Consider the following 21,226-nt stretch of genomic DNA (forward strand, 5'->3'; position numbering starts at 1 on the left):
GGATCATGACCTGAACCGAAGGCAGAAGCTTTAACCCACTGAGCCACTCAGGCACCCCTGGCTCTCAACCTCTTAAACTACATGGGACACAGGGCAGACCCAGACTGCGCACTGTCATAAATCCTACTACCGGAAAGATAGGAAGAGCAGAAAAGGGGAACTTCCAGTGGTTTAAGAGCAGTGCTTCCCAAATGCAGAATGTGCACTTGACTCACCTGAGGCTCTTTTGAAATGCAGGGTCTCATTGGATAGGGCAGGGGTGGAGCTGAGAGGCCGTACTTCTCACCATTTCCCAGGTGATGCTCCTGCTGTTGGTCCAGGGATCATGCTCTGAGAAGCAGGGGCTGGAGGATCTCACAGCTCCTAGGAAATCACTCTGGCTTTCTCTCCCACTGCAGGTGTCTGGGGCATCTCACCTACCTCCCTGAGCTTATCTTTAGCCCCACCTGCCTTACACAGGAGAAGCAGACTACTTTTCCTTTTACCTTTTCTGCTTGCCAAGTCCCTCTTAATCCGTTAATGATTCCATGTCCCTTATTCAATAGTCCCACCTTGTACAAGGGGGATAAATTCAAAGACCTCCAGTGGATGCCTGAAACTGCCAACAGTACCAAACCCTGTACAGATGACCCTGAACAACGTGAGAGTTAGGGCATCAACTCCCAGTGTGGTCAAAAATCCACGTAAAGCTTTTGACTCCCCCAGACTTAATTACTGATAGCCTACTGTTGACCAGAAGCCTCACCGATAACCCACAGTTGATTAACACATATTTTGTATGTTATATGTATTATATATTGGATTTTTTTAAAGATTTTATTTATTTATTTGACAGAGAGAGATCACAAGCAGGCAGAGAGGCAGGTAGAGAGAGAGGAGGAAGCAAGCTCCCCACAAAGCAGAGAGCCCAACATGGGGCTCCATCCCAGGACTCTGGGATCATGACCCGAACCGAAGGCAGCAGCTTAACCCACTGAGCCACCCAGGCGCCCCTATATATTGGATTCTTACAATAAAGTAAGCCAGAGAAAAGAAATGTTACTAATAAAATCATTAAGAAAAACACCATTTTACCGTACTGTACTGTAAAAAATCCACATGTAAGTGACCCATGCAGTTCCAACCTGTGTTGTTCAAGGGTCAAGTGTATATACTAGGTTTTCTCATATGCATACAGACCTATGAGGAAGTTTATTATATAAACTAGGCACAGTATGAGATTATCAACAATAATAATAAAATTATAATAATCTACTGTAAAAAAAACTTTATATGAGTATGATCTGTCTCAGAATATCTTGTCCTGTACTCACCCTTCCTCTCTTGAGGACGTGGGATGATAAAAGGCCTGCGTGTTGGGATGAAGGGAGGTGAATGACGTAGGCCTGGTGACGTAGTGTCCGACGACGACTGATCTGATTTGTCGGAAGGAGGGTCATCTGCTTTCAGACTGCTGCTGACTGTTGGTAACAAATCATGGAAAGTGCGGTCACAGAAAAGGGGGGAACTACTGTGCATCTCCGCCTGCCTTCCTCTCTGCCCACCACATAAGAGAAACATTTTTTTTTTTTACATTATTATACAGAGAAGTTTGGTGCTTTGTGGTCTCAACCTTTCCATTCCATAACAGAATATGGACGTGACATGGTAAAATATCCAGAAGGCCCAAAAAGAGGAATGGTTTTTATCCAATTTGAATTCTGAACTACTTATGCTGAATGGCAGTTTCTTCTCCACTACTGGACATGTAGATATGACTACGTGTGTCACATATTAGAGCTTAGAGTTATGGATGAGTTTACAGATAGAGAAAGAGAGGTGACCAGAGAGTAGTCATTGGAGCAAGGACTAAATATCAAGTCTTGAGACAACAAGGATCCTGGTTTGGTTTGTTTTTTTGTTATTGTTGTTGTTTTGTTTTTACTTTAACTATGTGGCTTCGCAGTGGCTCTAAAAAACCATGATATAATATCGTGCTTATATAATATATATGTAATCATACAATATAAGCAGTGCAACACAAACAAAAATAAAGTTATATAAGCAATGTGGCCCATTGCTCATATCTAAATAACATCATATCTTCTCTTCAAAATCAAGTAGAATTTTTTGAATTAAGGCTGAACAACAAGATTATAAATAAAGCCCTGATCTAATGTTTAGCAATTAACCAACAAAAGAGATTTAATCACATTGGCTAGATGCGGGACCTATCGAGAGGAGGCTAAGTTGTGCTAGGTAACAAATTAACCCTGAATTTTCTGTGGCTTAATGCAAGAAAGGCTTTCTCTTGCTCATGCTGCGTGCCCAGCGTGGTTGGGTCAGGAGTGGATACTGACATCCACTGCACTCAGGTACCAGGCTGATTACCACTAGGTAACTAAGCTTCTGGAATACATAAACCCTCTCCATCACCATGCAGGAAAAGTGGGACTGGAGAATCATGAATGGGCTTCTCCTTGACTCAGCCTGCAAGGAATACGTGTCACTTCTGCTCACGTGTCATTGCCAAAACTAGCCAGACAGTCCCAGAAAACAGCAAGGGCGCGGGGAAATATGGGAGAAGAGAGTTGAGCCCTGAATCCCTAGCACACCGACGGGAAGTGAAAACCACAGGGATTCACTCCCTAACCATTTACCTCCCATTAGCAATTTGTTTAGGGGACTTACAGTCCCTAAGGGGACCTTTAAGAAGAGTATTATCTACCATCTGGTTCTCATACTTTCTCTTGACTTCCTATGCAAAAGAAAAAAATAAATTTAAATAAATGGTTTCCATCTTATTGTCAATTCAATCAATTCAAACCAAAAGTAAATCAAATTACATATCAAATTAGACTGCACAACCAAAGCCCTAGACTGAAGTCAGGCTATCTAGGTTTAAACCCTGAATGACCTCCCACTGGCTATATGACCTGGGGGAATCATTTAACTTCTCTGTGCCTCAGTTTCCTCATCCGGAAATGGGTATCTAGTCATATGTACTCCAGTGACATATAAGAATTAAGTAGAACTATGATTAGATTAGCGCTTGATCCATTAGAAGGATTTAATGTGTATCAGCTATTATTGTTATATCTGCATAATTGAAATTCTCTAATTTAATAAACTTTTACTGGGCACCGACAGAGTACACCAGAAATGCTGTGATAGTCAAGATGAATTACATCCCTACATTCACAGAGTTTATAGGCAAGATAAACAAGGAGACATAAAGTGTGTGAGTGCTATTTTAGGGGAAATAACTCACAGTTACTCAGAACTTTTCGAATCTCTTTCCTCATGCTGAAAATGGGACCATATCTTCTTCACAGCATTGTTGTGAAGAGTAAATGAAATCGTGCCCATGTAACTTCAAGAAGAGAAGCATGTGTGTGTGTGTGTGTGTGTGTGTGTGTGTGTGAGAGAGAGAGAGAGAGAGAGAGAGAGAGAGAGATCATCTCCGTGAACCATGCAAGAGAAAGCCTTGGCCTTGGGCAGCATTCCAATTTGTTCCACTCAGGATTCTCGAAATAGTATTAACATGATTAACGTATTGTTCACTAGGGGATATGAAAGAGTTTTTTAATTAATTCTCAGATGCTTCCTTTAAACTGCACAAGCCGACTGTGTGACATTCTGAGTCATTTTAGAGGCTGCTTTGTGACAGAGGTCTGATTTTGGCCTGCAGGATTTGTCTATATCCCGTTTTGGAGAGGTTCTTTCTCAAAGTGTTCATAATTGACTCTGTTTTTTTGCCCATTTTCCTAGGGAGAACCTCTTACTAAAGGTGAAAAGGGAGATAGAGTAAGTAGATGTTTTATCGCTATCTCGGGTTTTCTACTCCATTGATTTCTATCTCACTGATTTCTCAAATGTTTACTTTGGAGTCTAATAGGTCTGAAAAATAAGCTCTCTGAGCACTTTACTTTTTCCTCTGTGAATTTTGACTTATTTTAATAAATGAGAAATTTTAAACCATGGTAAGTTTCATCATATGATGACGGCTTTGCCATTTGGCTTCAGTATTGAATATATTTTCTTTAACCATTACTATCTGTGATTGGATGTAAATATTTTGAAAGATGTACACTTATGATATCTAAAATACAAAATAAAAATGCCAGATACAGTTTTTTCAAAAATGTGTTAATGATACAGATTTAATTTATCAAACAAGATGATTTTATCAAAAGGTTCAATAATAAATCATGGAAATATGAAAAGCAGACTCATAGTAGCCAAAATTGTCCTCTTTTGTGTAACCTTAATTTTTTTCTGGGGTTTTTTTTTTTCATTAATTACCTATACCCAATGATAGAATCATCATAATATCAACTTAAATTTCAATCTTTCTTTTCCCCCTTCATCTGAGGTTTTAATCCTCTGAGATAGAAGATTAGCTGGTGGCAAGTCATGAAAATGTCATCTAAGTGGAGAATGCAGTGATTGCTAATGAACTATGGTGATTATAGAGTCAAAGTGATACTGGGGGGAAAAACTGTTTTAAAAGGAAATCCTGAAACCAACATTACACTATATGTGAACTAACTTGAATTTAAATGAAAGAAAGAAAATAAGGAGCTATTGTTCACGTCTTAGCAATAAATATTTTTTAAAGATTGTATTTATTTCTTTGACAGAGAGAGAAAGATCACAAGTAGGCAGAGAGGCAGGCAGAGAGAGAGGGAGAAGCAAGCTCCCTATTGAGCAGAGAGCCCAGTGTGGGATTCAATCCCAGGGCCCTGAGATCATGACCTGAGCCGAAGGCAGAGGCTTAACACACTGAGCCCAGGCACCCCAGCAATAAATATTTTAAATCATGTTTTAGAATGACCTCTCCTTGATTTCATCATGTCATCCATAATTCCCCTAGATTATGTTACTTAGTAGAAATGCAGGTGAATTCAATATTAGAGATACTTATCCCCTTCTAAGTTTAAACGTTACATAAATGGTGTTGTTTTTTGTTGTTGTTGTTTTTTACAGGGAGAACCTGGGCTAATGGGATCACAGGGACTAAAGGTAATCAATCTCCTGACCTTTTTCATTGCATCTCCAACCCAAGAAAGATAATGAAGATTAAAGTAACCATTTCACTTTCCTTCCCACCATGTGTTCAGGGCGAACCTGGAGATCCCGGTCCCCCCGGTTTAATAGGAAGCCCAGGACTAAAGGTATATGAGAAGTAAATAAGACAAAAGAAGAAATAATTTTGGAGTCATAGCCATTTCTGTGTAAAACAAAGGGCTCTGCTCTGCTACTCGTTTTCTTCAAAAATTGTCGCAGGAACATTATCATGTTTCCATGACGATTTCCCCCTATTGGCTGCATTTATCACATGCAGAGTATTGTGACTTTGGGTTCGCAGTAGGGTTTTTAAACTCTTTTTCAAAGCATAGCCACAGTAGCATCCCTAAAAGCTTTGGAGTAAAGAACGTGAGCAAAACCTATGACCTTGAACTATATTCTTAAAGTGAATGGGAGTCAGGAGTCAATCTCTTAGCCAGACTTAGGCAGATGCTTGAGGTCCCCAGTGTGAGATTCTGTAGGAGTGTCCCATGAAGAACCAGCCGTCAGGAGACGTGAGAAAGACTAATGTGATGCCTTCCTGCCGATGGGTAAGGCAGGTTATCCCGGTCTTGCTTGCTGGGGGGGAAAAACCCATGTAAAGGACAACATGATCAAACTACCTTTATAAGCCCAAAGCACATTTCAGAATTATTCAGAAAAGATAGGATGATAGAAAGCCTGTCTTTCTGCAGATAAGGTCACACCATGTTTTACATATATTCGGCTACAATCTATTTTTTAACAGAGTTGAAAGATGTATCACCTTCTCTTTTAGGGTCCACAAGGACCTGAAGGCTCTATGGGACCCAGAGGACCACCAGGAGATATTGTATGTATAACAAATACAGGTGTCTTTGATATGTGGGAATTAAATTTATGTCTTAAGGAATGTCCACATCTTTTCATGTGACTGAGTTATAGTACCTTTTCCAAAGACCTGGGTCATCTCTACTCTCAAAACCAATCACACCTGATGTCAGAGGTTATTAGAAAGGCTAGTACCTTCCTATATTCATATGAGGTCCTTTTGAATAAATCAGTATTTGGAAGTCAAATTAACTAAGTTATTATTTTGCACAGGCTTGTCAGTGTTGTACCACTGGTTAACAGAGACTAGAAACATCAAAAGAAATAAGGAAAACTAAGACAGAAAACAGGCATTTTCATTATGCATGGCCATCCAAAAAACACTTCTTAAGCTTCTGTTGTTGATTTCTTGCAAGAGCCTCTAAAAAGAGCAAGTCTTTTGGCTAAAAAGATTTCTCTAGTGCCATTGGAGAAGAGTCCTCAGGTTGCATTATAAGCTAATTCTAGTGGTCTCATTATTCTGTCTCTGTCTGGCTCTCACTTTCTCTCTCTCTCATGTCCTTCAAATATATTTTTCTATCCATTCCCCCAGCTAAGCCTTTTGTTCCTTTGAGAACCTCCCTAGCCTGGCATTCTGACAATTTGGGATTTAAGACACCATCATCCTCATTTGAGCAAATTAAGAGAAATGAGATCATGGAAACTTCTTGGAAACTGATCTCTGATCACAGTTCCATCACTTTCTATGCAACTATTAGAATCACTCCTTTTCTCATCATCTTGGGAATAGCTCCATAACCTCCATGCTTCCTGACTGAGTCTCCAGAGGTCTCCTTTTCAGTGCATTTGTTCTCCTTGGCCCTTTGAACACTCAGTTTGTAAGCAAAGCTTTTTGTTGCTCCCCCAAGCCATTTAATGAGCAGGCAGAGGTGTTCCTAATGGAGAGATGTTATGAAAAGGGAGAAAGCGCTGGTGGCACAGGTGGAGACATAATTGTCCAAGAAGTGCGATTAGGTGATAGTGGCTGGAGCTGAGGAAGAGAAGAAAATCAAAAGGGAAAGAGCCACTGTTGCCGCAGTAAAAATGTGTTTTCTTATTTATCCCATCGTCCTTCTAAATCATGATGTGATGCTACCAACCACCATCCTTCTACCTTTCCTTGGCAGTAATAATGGATGGGGCATTTGGTTCAGTTCTCCCTTATTTGGTTTCTTCTCCATTACATCCAGGTCACTTCACTTGAAACAAGCCACATATTTTCACTAATGCGTTTTCCTCTTTAACACGCCCAAATCAGCCCATCCCCTCAAAGTTTGTGTGTTACCGTTCTGTTCTTACAATAAGAGATATTCTAATTGTTCTTTCCCATTAATTCTGAAATTTCTAGGGATTGCCAGGAGAACATGGTATCCCGGGAAAGCAAGGCATTAAAGGAGAAAAGGTATAACTTTTCTTTTACCTATTTTGTAAATTAAGCAGCTTGGTAGGAGGAAGAGACAGAGGGTCATGAGGGCTTTCGAAAGGTGAAGGGATAAGACAAGGCTGCCAGGACTGTGCAGGGGCTAGACAGACATAGAAATGAAGGCATGAATGATGCCCCCTGGAGTTGTGCTTTATGACAGCTCTCATTCTGACACAGAAACACAATGTGACGAAATGAACAGACTTAGAGATGAAGACCTCAGGACTCAGAAAGTCTGTTTCAAGCTCAGCAGCCAACTCTAGAGTAGATCTAATGGGTCTTTCAGGACCCATTTCTTACTGTCTATACATGGAAATAGTAGGTCAATGTTGAACCTTTACTTGGAAATAACTTAAAGAAAACATAAAGATCATCTAAAGAACTTCTGAATAGAGGCCACTTTTATGCATATGTTTATACACATGCATATGGCATGATACTGCTAAGCTTATTGTCACATAACTTGCCATAGAATATAAATGCATTTAAGATGACTAGAACAGTGCCTGGTGTGAATGAGGCCCTCAGTACATATTGCTGAACGAGTGAATGAATGAGAAAATGAAGTTTGACCATGATGACAAATCAAAGCACTGGAAATGGAAACCACTGCCCCCACACCTCCCACCACAAACCTGAGCAATGAAGAATCTTACCTTGTTTTCCTCAGGGAGATGCAGGTGGGATTATAGGCCCTCCTGGGCTTCCAGGTCCAAAAGGTGAGGCTGGTCCTCCAGGGAAAAGCCTGCCAGGGGAACCGGTAAGTACCAGCCCTTTTCTCCCTTGCAAGTTCATTAATTACCACTTGGGTGTTCCCAGTTTCAGATCACAAGGAAAGGAATAAGTTGAGGACTGCAGGAAAAGAAATATTGGTCTTGTTCTTTAGGTCAGAACTCTAACCTCTGAAAATTTGGTGCAGCTGAAGGGGTTTCTTCTGAAAATAAAATGCACATACCCATTTTACATGCAGTTTTGAAAGATTCATAGACCCTCCTGAATCTTCTGCATGAATCCTTGAGGGATCCAAGGAGCTAGTAAGATACATAGTTTAAATCATAAGGCTTCCTAGGACACTATTTTAAAACAGAACAGCCTGAAATTTTCTTTCCAGAGGCTCTGCAGGGAAAGCCATGCATGGTCATTTGCAGAAAATGTCCTTGATGCCCAGGCGATTTCCAGGCCATAGAAGAACTGGAGAGCTGGGAAATCTAAGTTACCAATATGCCATTTCACATAATCTTTTTTCTCATCCTCCTTGACGTTTCATATGAATTGTTGATAATAAATAGTTCTCATTCTCAGATGCCTCATTTTAAAGATTAAAATATCTTTTTTATTACTAAGGTTTTATTTTAATTCCAGTACCTGCAGTGTTACATTAGTTTCAAGTATACAATACAGCGGTTCAACCATTCCATATATCACTCAGTGCTCATCGGGATAAGCTCACTCTTATCCTCTTCACCTATTTCGCCCATCCCCCCCCCTAAAAATGAAAGTATCTTATATTTTAAAGTAACTATACAAAATCTATAACCTAGCGAAATATGTATTCTCTGTTTCTTATTCTTTTACAGAATAGCATTTATTTAAGAAGGATGAAGCAAAATGAAACATTTTTGAGTTATAACTTCTAAGATGCTTTTAAACTTTTTAGAAAAAAGAAATGTATTTTTACCTCCCTTTTTTTTTTTCTTTTAGGGTTTAGATGGAAATCCTGGAACCCCTGGTCCTCGTGGGCCAAAGGTATGAAAATATCATAGATAATTTCCAAAGACTTAATAAGAAAATCCAGCCTGGAATCTCTTGTCCCCCGAGCCTCACACTAACAGAAGCCTCTGGTTGTACAGGGCGAGCGAGGACTGCCAGGCGTCCACGGTTCTCCAGGTGACAGAGGCCCCCCGGGGGTGGGGGTTCCTGGCCGAACAGTAAGTGAAATTCCATCAAGTTTTTGAAATCATGTCAATTCTGATAATCAAATAAAATCCAGTGACAAACCTGAATCAGGAGAAAGGAATGAAATGATCAGAGGAGGAAACTAAAATAAGCACGAGCCAGAGGAAGACAAGTGATAAGCATTGAGGTTACATCACTGAGTACAGGGGCAATGCTGACTGTTTCCTGACAGACAGATGTTGGTCTCACAATGGCATTGGGGTTAGAAGCAATTATTTAACCCGTTATTCCTCTGTTCTATGTATTAAAAAGTACAAATGAGTGTTTGTAAGATGATCCAAGTGCCTAAGATTAGGTTTTATATTTTACTATTTGTTTTTAGTGAGAATAAAATTGAAAGTTGATATTATAAGGGAATGGAGCATGTCTAAATGAGATGATGTCAAAAATCTTTAAGTAATATCTTCAGGAAAAGAGACTAAAAGTCATTTATAAGAGAGAATACAGAGCATGGGCAGTTTTGTAATGTGTTTTAGCTACGAGGACAGTGCCTGGTAACAATGGGCTCTGTATGCACACTTGTTGACTAAATAGTAATAGGAGAACTTTCTATTTACTACGATAAAAACATCAAGATTCTGGAACAAGAAAGGTGGAAACAAACACTAATTCTAACTGCATTACTTTGAGAAATCAGCCTTTTAATAAAGTTATCCTGAGAGCTCAAAGAAGGCATAGTGAATGGTTACATTGTGTGTGACTGATTCTCTGGAGCAAGAATGTAAGAGACCACTGGAGATGGGAGATTGAAGACAGTAACTGAACAGATCAGGGAGTGATTAAAGGAGTGAAGGAGGTTGAAGCAAAAAATTTTAAACTATTCATAACTAAGGACACATTATAAATTAAAAAAAAAAAGGTACAAAAAGTAGCTTTGACAGTAAGAGTGATATGATTCTTTATTTAAAAAAATAAGACAGGAAATGTGGATGAGCAGTTGCTGAAGTCCGCTGCTGAGAACCCAGCCGTGTACCTCCCGAGGTTGTCAGCTCCTCCTTCCAGGGTCTGTGCTTACGTGGCAGGGAGGAAGCCTTCAGCGTTAGATTCACTGATCATTTCCCAGCCTCATGTTGCTGGCCCCAAACTCCAATTTGCTAAAGTAGAAAAGAACGATAATTGATACCTTACTGCCTCCTCCTGAAGGCAGAATCAGAACACGGGTTCTGGCAATTTCTTCAAACGGGGAAGTGACTCGAGGTAGAAAGCTGAAAGGAAAGCAAGTCCTGAGCCGGTCACCCTATCAGCAGCCAGTTTCTAAGCACATAGAATTTGGGTGCACGGTGTGGTCGTGAAGATACAGGGACAGATGATGGTACCGAGAGAGATAGCCTGGGCATCTGAGCGAAATCTTTCTGGTGTTTCCAGCAACAGGCATCTACTTAACTGTTGACCTGCCACCCAAAAGTCTTGGCTGACTTCACAGAGAGTTTTCAGGGGGTGCAAGGTTGCCAAGTCCTATTGTTCCATAAGTAAATTACAATACATAGCTCTTTATCCCACTTGGATAATTTATGACATTCTTAGAAGAATTCTGACTATTGTGGTCTCATTCTACTCAGGGCTCCCAAGGACCAGCTGGAGAGCCAGGTATCCAGGTAAGCTGCTTAACCATGTTATTTGGCACCACGAATCCAGCTTGCTTCCTTGGGGAAAATTACTGAAAAAACTGTCCCTGGAAGCAACTGTTTTCCCCCTCTTCCAGGGTCCTCGAGGTCTCCCTGGATTGCCAGGAACTCCAGGGACCCCAGGGAATGATGTAAGGACTGTCTTTACCTCCTCGTCCCCACCGCCCCATTTTAGTCCACACCTGTGCCACTGTGAAAAGATTTGAACATGATGATTCTGTTTTCAGGGAGCTCCGGGAAGGGATGGAAAGCCAGGTCTGCCGGGCCCCCCAGGTGACCCGGTAAGTCAACAGACTGTGCCTGATTTATGTATCTTTAATGCACCCAGAAGCCAAATAGCCTACCAAGCAACTTTTCCTGTCCAAACTAATTAGAATTTTCAGTGACTTCTTGGTGATTTTGTTTATCCCCATTATTTTGTAGAGGGGAAAAAATTCCAAGCTGCATCAGCATTATTTTGTGTGTGTGATGAATACTTATTTCCTAAGGGTATAATTCAACTGTACAATTTTGCCCCAGGCTGAGCCATGGCACATAATGTCTCAATCCCGTGGAATACTGAGTTAAAATATATAGGCACGATTTCTGTTCTTTCTAATGCTACTGACCAAAAGAATTTCACTTTTCTAAATGAAAGTTTGCAGGTAAGTTACCTACAATATGATACATATCCATTGATTCTGCAGCTTTAAAATGCTGAGATGATTAAATTACAAAAACCGGCATGAGTGGGCTCTTACAAAATGGGTTTAGGCACTAAATGTGTGTTCCAGAGTTTTATTTCAGGACGAACCTGGCTTTGAGCGACAGCGAAATCCCTGTAAATAGCCTCAGAATCGGCAGTTATAATTTGAGAGGCCATATGGTACATGACATTGTATTAAGAGTTTTGTATGATAAAATCCAAATCTGGCCTCTCACTTCTTACGTCTCACAAATCCTTCTCCCTCCCACGCTGGTTGGGCCTTATGTGCCTTTATATGCTACGTGCAAGGCATATTTTGGCCTGAGTTTAACTTCACTGCCAAGTGAATCATGTGTGTGCATCATCTAGGATTCTTATAAAGTGTTACTTGGGTTTCCAGTGTCTCTCCGAAAGGACATTTTAAGACACGAGTCTCAAACATTGCCTGCGTTCCCTCAGCGCCTCTCTTGCGAATCACGGAAGTCACCTGTTGGCCCTTTTGAACTGTGAGAAAGAACATTAAGGCAGACTCATTCTAGACTTTTCTCTGGCCTGATAATTTGCTTGACATCCTTTTATTAAATGATTCACTTTCGTGTATTATTTAAAGCCAAGAATATTTGAGGGTTGTTAGAAAAGCTACCATGTCATGAAAGCATAAAATAGAGATACAGACTCCAAACCACAATATGGATGTCTTTACATGTTCATTGTAGAGGAATAGTAAATACTTCTCAAATAAAGTTAGGAGTCCTGTCAGTGTCATATGCCTACTTTGTGATCTGGATGGAACATAAAGCCGGCCATTCTGACAGTGAGGCTCTTAGAAGCCTCAGGACAAATCTGAACTAGCATGATACTTTGAGGAAAAACAGTGACATTAGATTGTATGTTTATATTCTATTGTGTGCATTTATGTGTATAAATACATGTATTTGGATTTTTTCTTCTTAAACACAGATCGCACTTCCTCTTTTGGGGGACATCGGTGTCTTGCTCAAGGTAATCTGTTGCTATATAAGAAACGGCGTGTTAATTTTTAGGAAAAACCAGAAAGGAAGTCTTTACCAGAAATTGAGTGAATTGCTTGGCCTGAGCAATTCAATTTTTTTAAAGGAAGAACATCTTTAAGATAGAAAAAGGAACACATTTTTATATCTCTTGAGTCACTTGTACTAATCCCTCCAACTCTTCTTCTCTTCCTCCTAATCGGTTTGGGTGTAAGGGGTGGTGGGTGAAGGTAGTAGTTCTGAGATATGCTACACGAAGGAGCAGTGTCATCAACACCCTTCAGTGTCCCCTTGAGGGACAGCTCTCACCTCATGGGTGTTTACGTCCTGGCTCGCTACTGCAAAACCTAATCCTTCTCACTTGGACTCACCCGCGCCAGTCCCAGGATGAAAACCAGTACAGCTCAATAAGGCGCTAGATTGCAGGGCCGAACTTTGATGTCATGGGATTTTACAAAGTGAGTTATAAAGTTCCAAAGCCAACAACTGCCCTAACACCTGTTATTCTGTTAAATAAAAACTATCTCTATCTATTATTCATCTCATAAGGAATAAATCTGGCTACCATTTTTGTCTCCAATACTACCCTGTGTTTTATTTGAAATGCAGATGTGGGAGAATGATAACAGGATACTGTAAAGTTATGTATTTGTAATATTTTTTCATGGCATGCTAAGACTGAGTGGACCCAGATGAAAATCGGTCCCTTCACATTATACTCAAACCTTATGTGTTCTGTCTATATGTGAATGCACAGTGTATATGAGTACATACACGCGCATACACACACTTGCACTTTTTGTGTATAAATGTGACTTGTTTTATGTTCCTAGCATTTAGCCCAGTGTTTTGTACAATGACTTACATAATAGTAGGCAGGCAGGAATATTTGCTGATTTAAATCCAAAGATTCAAGAATTCTGATAAAAGTATTTGCTAGATGATTAAAAAATTGAGAACATATATATAAATATAAATATAAGTATGAATATCAATATAAAAATAAATTATAGGAGGTCTCTAAGACCTTCAAAAGTCAAAATTTCTTATAAGTTGAAAGAGAATATTTGTGGGAATTTTAGGAAGATCTTATATGTGTTGAGTTACAGCTCCATGGCAGACAACACCCTGCTTTACTTATACCATCTCACTTAATCTTCACGGAAGTCCTGTAAATCTAGACTGTGGTAGTATCCCCATTTTATACAGTAGAAACTAAAGTTCTGAGCAGCTAAGTAACTTCCTCAGAGTCACACAGCTAGTGAGCGCAACAGGAACACAGGAACACAGGTCCTCATGCGTTGTCTGAGGTTCTTCCCAAGAGCGGCAATGCCAGAAATGGCAGGACTCTAAGAGTTAAAGCTCGCCATTCCAGAATAGTTAGGATCAAAACTTGCACACTTCAGCAGAAATGAATATTCTCAGAGGATATAGAGCTGGCTCACAGAATAGACAAAAAAGACCAAATTAGGCTCTGATAAGAACCAGGACTCCAAAGGCCTCAAAAGTGGCCGCAATTAATAGTTCCACCAGGGCAGCATTTCTTTAATGAGGTTCTGGGTCCCAGGACAGCTGAGGCAAGACACCTCAACTGAAAGTCCCATCAAACTGCATTCCATAGAAGGGGAAAGTTTGGAGTTCCCCAAAGGAAAGTCCAAATACAGGGACTTACATTGGAGATTGGGTCTGTTAGGTCAACCTAACGTAATTTTAAATTCTGATCCTATTACCAAATGCATTAAGTCTCCCTCTCTGTCTAGTCTTTAGCAAGCTTGATCATCTGCTTTCTGTTTTCAAAAATATCTTTGGTTAGAATGTAGTAAAAAACTTACATAATTCCAGGTCCAGATGATACCCCTTCAGAGACCTTATGTGGGTTAATCTGTGTATCAGTCCTTCTTTGAATGAGACTGTACATTGGCTAATAATTGGTGCATCTTTATTCTCTCTGTAAGAAAATCTAAAGACTTTTTTCAAGACCTTCAATGAGATCATTTCCCTTGATTTACCATTCTGGCAACCCTAACCCAAAGAAAATGGGGTCCATTTGAAATGACTCTGAGAAAATTTTAGTGACTCATAATGCTTACCATTCTTTTATGTTTTATTAAAACAATCAATTGAATAATCCACTCTAGAATATTGCTGAGTGTTGGTATACCAGGGTTTTGCTCCGTATTGATATGCCACATTTATTTGCTGCAGAAATAATTTATCTTCTCCATGATTTTTGGAATATAGAAAACTTCTTGGTTCTCATAACTTCCTGGCATCTCTCTCTCTTCATACTTTATCAGATATTATAAGTAATGGATCTACAATTATAAACGTATTTCTTTTATTTCCTCTACCAACACATTAGCTCTGGGAAAAGATGCTGATGGCAAAATTTGTTCTGGGAGATGTTGCACACTCTAGCTCCCTTTTATATACACCAGCTCTAAGAATGGACCACCATGAAGAGAGAGCTCTTTAGTAATCCAGCGTTTTTTAGAGAAATTGCCTCAGAACCTTTTCAATAGTATTCAGAATTAGTCTTCCAAGGAGGGTATTTTTGGAAATCAAACTTATTCTGGTATTCACTGAGCAAAATACGGAGCTTCATTAGCCATGAGCTTGCTTGCCAGCTTCTCATTAATGGCAAGTTTCTGTTCCCTTTTTACATTTCAAGATCCTTCCCTTTGGTGAAAAGAATGGAAGAAGAGAGGCTGATACTGTCCTACCCTCCGTCAACTGTTAAAATTAAACTGTCTCCTCCACCCGGTGATCCCTATTCTGTGGCTTTCCTGATCATATTCTTATTCTAACAATTTAAAAATAAGCCTTTTTAGGGCTTTTCACAAGCACTTTTTCTCTAGCAATGTGATAAGAAGTTTATCTTGTGAGCTCAGACACTTAAATTCAAGCCTTTCCAGATCAGCTCAAGGTTACAGAGAAGACAATGGCAAGGTAATTCCACTTAGATTTCCTGTCTGCGCTTGGATTTGACATAGAGTCAAGTCCAAGTCACTCAAATAATTATTTCTCACATGAGTGCTTCCACTGACAATGTTGGTAAACTGTGTGCAGGGTCCTGCAACTAATTTTGTTCTCAAAAGGAGAAATCCTTTCTTCACAATTCTTTCTTGCTCTTTCTTTCCCTTTTTTCCTCTCTTCCTTTCTCCCTTCTCTCCTTCCCCCCTTCCTCTTTCTTCCTTTCTGTCTCCTTTCCTTTCTTTCTTTCTTCCCTCTTTAACGATTGATACTGTTGGTTCTAGGAGGTCTGTGATCTTGTTGGTCATCCTGAACTTGAGTACTGCCTCCCTTTTAAAACATGCTGCTGAACAATGGAAACAGTCTGTCTTCCTGACTTACGTGTCTTTTCTTTATATATTTGGAATTTCCCACTTACATATCACCAGGGATATGCTTTGTATTTAAGATTTTATTTATTTGCTTATTTATTTGAGAGAGAGAGAGAGAAAGGGAGTACACACATGAGCAGGGGAAGGGGGAGGGAGACAGAAACCAGCAGACTCCCCACTGAGCAAGGAACCCTAGTGGGGCTCAATCCCAGGACCCTGAGATCATGACTGAGCCAAAATCAGGAGCTGCATGGTCAACAGACCGAGTCACCAGGCACCCTGACGTGCTTTAAAAAAAAAAAAAAAAGACGGTCACCAATATCATAAACAGATACAATTGTCTAACTTCATATGTAGTTTTTACCTCACAAAAAGCGGTCTTTGCAAATTGGATAAGTTAAGTTTCTGAAAGTGGTGATGTATCCACTGCCGGATCGGTCTCTGACAAAGATTCAGGTCTGATCAGACCTCACTTTTACAGACTGCTGTGATGAATCTCTCAGTAACCTTATCTCTGCTCATTAGAACTTCTGCGGCAACTGCCAAGCCAGTGTTCCCGGGATGAAAAGCAACAAAGGAGAAGAAACTGGTGCTGGTGAGCCTGGAAAGTATGATTCCACAGCCCAGAAGGTGAGGAGGTGGGCTGGATGTTGCTGGCCGTGTAGTTTGCACCTCGTGCCTTCTCTCATTTCTGTACTGCTCCATCCTCTAGGGTGATACAGGCCCACGGGGTCCTCCAGGAATTCCAGGCAGGGAGGGGCCAAAGGTAAGGCAGTTTCTCCTCCACTCTCTGTGCTCCTTCCAATTCAGTGTGGAAGAAAACAAAACCAATTTTAAAACACACTACTTTTTTATGACAAATATTTTGGAAAAGGGGTGTAAAAAGCCATTTGCAAAGGTCATTGTTTTTGTGTTCTGATTCTGTCCAAGTTACATGTCCCAAGTGTATGAAGAAGAGATGTTTTTGTTGTTCTAAAAGATGACAAAACGGATTCAGTATACTAGCTGTATTTCTTGTTGTTTTAGGGAAGCAAAGGAGAGCGGGGCTACCCGGGGATACCTGGAGAGAAAGGTGATGAGGTAAGACTCTTCTCTGGTAGTGTGGTCCTGCTGTTGGCTCCCTTTGCAGGATGCAGAGGAAAAACATCAACTTGTTTGTAGCTCAGGTTTTTGTTTTTTATTTTTAAGATTTTTATTTATTTGACAGAGGTCACAAGTAGGCAGAGAGGCAGGCAGAGAGAGAGGAAGAAGCAGGCTCCCCCTGAGCAGAGAGCCCCGATGCGGGACTCGATCCCAGGACCCTGGGATGATGACCTGAGCCGAAGGCAGAGGCTTTAACCCACTGAGCCACCCCGGTGCCCCTATAGCTCATGTTTAATGCCAAATCAAATAAAAACAAAGATTTAGGTAGGTTCTTTCAAATTCAAATTTCAACACAATTTAAATAATGATAACTGATGTTTATTATCAGTGGTTCAGTTTTTGAGAGAAGGAAAATAAAGCACAGAGTTGACCCTCAGTTACTATGGGTTTTTTTTATGTAGCAGACAAGCAATTGCAACTCTCTTGAGATAAAAGCCAGGATGTACTGAAAGGAATCCCTAGGTAGTTAGTGGAACTGAAGGACGGTTGGACAACCTGCCTAGGGACAAGGGACAGCTCCAAAACCCAGCAGAACTTGCCTGGGATACTGCTGTAACATGATTCAACTTCAGTGACCTTCGTTTGTCTGTGTCTCTGCTCAAACTTTCATACTCTTGGGAGAAAAACAAAACTATCAAAAGGATCTGATTCAACTAGTTTAGATCAGCTACTCATCCCTAGACTAAGGTTCAAAGACAAATGTACTTTGGAGACGATGTTATAATTTTCTGACTCTAAGCCATGGCGATGCTCAGGATATCATTCTTTTCCTGCATAATTTACCGTAACTCTTAGAAAAACCAATTAGGATGATGAATTGTTGTTAGTTTAAACAGTTTTGATGCTAATAATTCTTAATGAAAGTAAGTAAGCCATCTGGCATATATTAACCTTGATGGTAGTACTGAAAATCAAAACGGTGTAAAGTAGGTCTATTTTTTGAGTCAGTTACATTTCATGTTACAAATTGTCGCCATGTGTTAGTGTTTTTAATATTGATTCTATTCGAGAAAACTGTGAGAATTAGCTTGCTTTTTTCCAAATTAAAAGAAATACAACATTTATTTTCATTCATAAATAAAGCAGTAAGGGCATTTTATTTTCAAAATAAGAAATATTGAGCATTTGCTTCTTTATGCTCCATAGGAAGTTTCACTAATGTACAAGCCCTGTATCTGATATTAATAGTCTAACAGCTTTTAACTGCCTAGATTCAAGGAGTAGGTGTTAGAGGCAATTGAGAAGGTAATAACAAAAAGATCAGGAAATAACGGGAATTCAAGGTTTTTTACAAGTGACTCCAAGTTGAATTTATTAGAAGTTAATTTTGATTGATTCTACAGGATACTTTGCTCCCTTGGTTAACTGAAATGCATCATTATTATTATGCCACTATTTTAGTATACTCTTTCTTAAGTAGAGTAGACCCCTGTTACCTGTGGGGAATATGTTTTAAGACCCCCATGGATGCCCAAAACCGCAGAGAGTACCAAAACCTATACATGCTGTGTTTTTTTTCCTGATACATACATATGATTAAGCTTAACTTACAAATTAGGCACAGTAGGAGATTAGCAATAATAACGAATAGTGAATCAAAATAATTATAACAACATACTATAATAAAAGTTGTGTGAATGTGTCTCTCAGTGTCTTTTTGTACTATAGTCATCCTTCTTCTTGTGATGATGTGAAATGATAAAATGCCTATATGATATTAAGGGGAATAATGTAGGCATTTTTGACATGGTGTTAGGCTGCCAGTGACCTTCTGGAGATAAGTCAGAGGAGGTTCATGTGTTTCTAAACAGCAATCAACCGTGGGTGACTGAAACCATGGAAAGGCAAACGACTGTATACTTTTTGGATTCTTGAACAGAGCACACACCAAATTTTGCATGAGACTCTTATTATATGGGAAATTATTATTATGTTAATTATTATATGTAGCAATTTCAGAAAGATACTTTTCAGTTATTTCTTCATATCACATGAATTATATGAATAAGGCTAAGAAAGCATAGTAACTCAGACACATAGAGAGTGATGAATATCATCTACTTGGGTAGACTCAATGAGTAGTATCTACTTGGAGTCAGATACTAACTGAAATTATAATTTATTGACTTGTTTAGGTGAATGAGACTTTGACCGAGAACATGTACGTTTCCAGCTGGCCAGTAAACTACTATTTTTAATATGTATATAATATCTAGTTGTACAAAATCACAGATATCTGTTCTAATCTTAGTGGAAAAAATGCAGAGGGACACTCCATCTCTTTGAGGACTTATTATTATTATGTCTTCATTTTAATCTGTTTGGCAACTTAGAGGAGCTGCCTATTTGCTCATTGCTCTGAGAAAAGTGACATTATCCTCTACATTTTTTGCAGGTGTTTCACAAATCAAAGTAGCAACTTCTAAGACACTAACAGAGCACACTTATCTCTCACAGAGTGAATTCTTGCTTGGAAGGAAGATGTTCCTACAATATTTCAGCATAATAATTGATAAATAGGCCATGAAAAATATCGTCAACCATAAATTATAGCAATGGAAAAATAAATATTCTTTGGTAGCAACTGAGCTAGCACTTGCAAAACCAAAATATCAGTTCAGAGAAAGAACTTAGCTCTAATGATCCTTGAATATCTATGCAATAAATTCTATTTTGTATTTTAGTTTGGCACTATATGCTAAATTGACTGTCCTACTCTTTAATCTGTATTTGTCTTCTTTAATGACCATCTTGTCTTCTAAAATTATCTTATTGCCCTTTATGCATCCATAGTAAGTTTTACCCTTACTACAAAATTTCAGCTTGTTCAGAGAAAGACTGCTGAGAATGATTTTTTTTATTTATGAACTAAGGTTTATTTTAAAGTTTAATGTGGTCATCAAAGGTTAATGAGTCCCAAGCTTATAAATTAAACTACCTAAAGACTCACTCAGCATCTCTAGACTGATACAGGAATGAAACTAAAAGTAGCAAAAAATAATAAAAAAAGAATACATCCATATGTACACCCATATCTTATACATGTACATATAGAGAGAATTTTATGTACACCCATATCTTATACATGTACATATAGAGAGAATTTTATGGAAATGTGGGTATTTTGAGATAAAGCAATTTGTGGTATGGCATTTATAATCTCCAGACATTTAGAGGTACCATTTGCAAAGGAAATTTGTTTCCTTTCAATTTTTAAACCCATAAATAAGTTAAGGGTAAGGGAGTAAAAAGAGACAATGCAACATGCCGGTGTTTGCCAGCCACGCATGTGTGCATACAGGCACGTGTGCACACATACACACATGTGCACACACACGCACACAGGTGCACGCACACACAGCATTGTCAGTGAGGATTATATCATCCTGAAGAAAGAACATGTCCACATTCTTTAACACAAGCATACATAAGATTTTGCCCAAAGCTCTTATTTCATGAGGCATTTCAGCGTGTTCAAGGACGTTCTCTTCAGTGTTTCTTCACATCATATCACATGAGAAAACCTAAAGTAACACACGATCCCATCTGGCATGAAGTGGACAAGTCCGGCAGCGCTTGGTCCTGGATCACACCGATGCAAAGAACTTGATTCGAGAGAACCTTGGTCCTGTATAATTCTCATAAATAAACACGCAGTATTTTTACCATGGTCACTCCACCTAATATTTATAATGTGTCTAAAAATGCATATTTCATTACAGTAAAAGGCAGAGGAATGTTGTTATAACAATGAATGGTTTGGTAGTATAAAACATTACTCAGTAAAGAAAATTAGAACCTGAAAGAGTGGAATCATTCAGATATGGTTATCTGAAATAGCAAGAGTGTTTAAAAGTATAATATTTCTAATTATAGAAGTCATCTGAATTTATTACAGAAAATTTGGGAAATGCACAAAAGTACTAAAAAGGTAAAAGCTATCCCTATTTGTACTGCTAAGGGAGGACTACTGGTAATAGTAATATTATGATTCACACCCCTCATCTATAATGCCAAAGCTCAGAAGCCTCTGAAAACCCTAGATATTTTTCCCAAATTTGCAGGAAATTCTTTTGGCAGCAGAATCTGACCTGAAATCATATGGAGCATATCTATTTATCCCACATGATAAGAATATCACG

At 39.2% G+C, this 21,226-nt stretch overlaps 1 protein-coding gene across 4 annotated transcripts in view; it reads left to right on the forward strand.

The window, feature by feature from the left end:
- Positions 1-21,226, forward strand: part of COL19A1 (collagen type XIX alpha 1 chain) — a 332,336-nt gene that overhangs the window by 261,005 nt on the left and 50,105 nt on the right. For all 4 annotated transcript variants that reach the window (XM_082731306.1, XM_082731307.1, XM_082731309.1 and 1 more), the window contains 15 exons: positions 3,751-3,786; positions 4,969-5,004; positions 5,103-5,156; positions 5,828-5,881; positions 7,247-7,300; positions 7,992-8,081; positions 9,023-9,067; positions 9,172-9,249; positions 10,837-10,872; positions 10,980-11,033; positions 11,130-11,183; positions 12,548-12,589; positions 16,467-16,571; positions 16,654-16,707; positions 16,968-17,021. In XM_082731306.1, the coding sequence (XP_082587432.1) occupies positions 3,751-3,786; positions 4,969-5,004; positions 5,103-5,156; positions 5,828-5,881; positions 7,247-7,300; positions 7,992-8,081; positions 9,023-9,067; positions 9,172-9,249; positions 10,837-10,872; positions 10,980-11,033; positions 11,130-11,183; positions 12,548-12,589; positions 16,467-16,571; positions 16,654-16,707; positions 16,968-17,021 (846 nt within the window). The remainder of the gene's footprint in view (positions 1-3,750; positions 3,787-4,968; positions 5,005-5,102; positions 5,157-5,827; positions 5,882-7,246; positions 7,301-7,991; positions 8,082-9,022; positions 9,068-9,171; positions 9,250-10,836; positions 10,873-10,979; positions 11,034-11,129; positions 11,184-12,547; positions 12,590-16,466; positions 16,572-16,653; positions 16,708-16,967; positions 17,022-21,226) is intronic.

This window comes from Mustela nivalis (genome assembly GCF_964662115.1).
Source record: "Mustela nivalis genome assembly, chromosome: 5".
In the NCBI taxonomy this organism is placed as follows: domain Eukaryota; kingdom Metazoa; phylum Chordata; class Mammalia; order Carnivora; family Mustelidae; genus Mustela; species Mustela nivalis.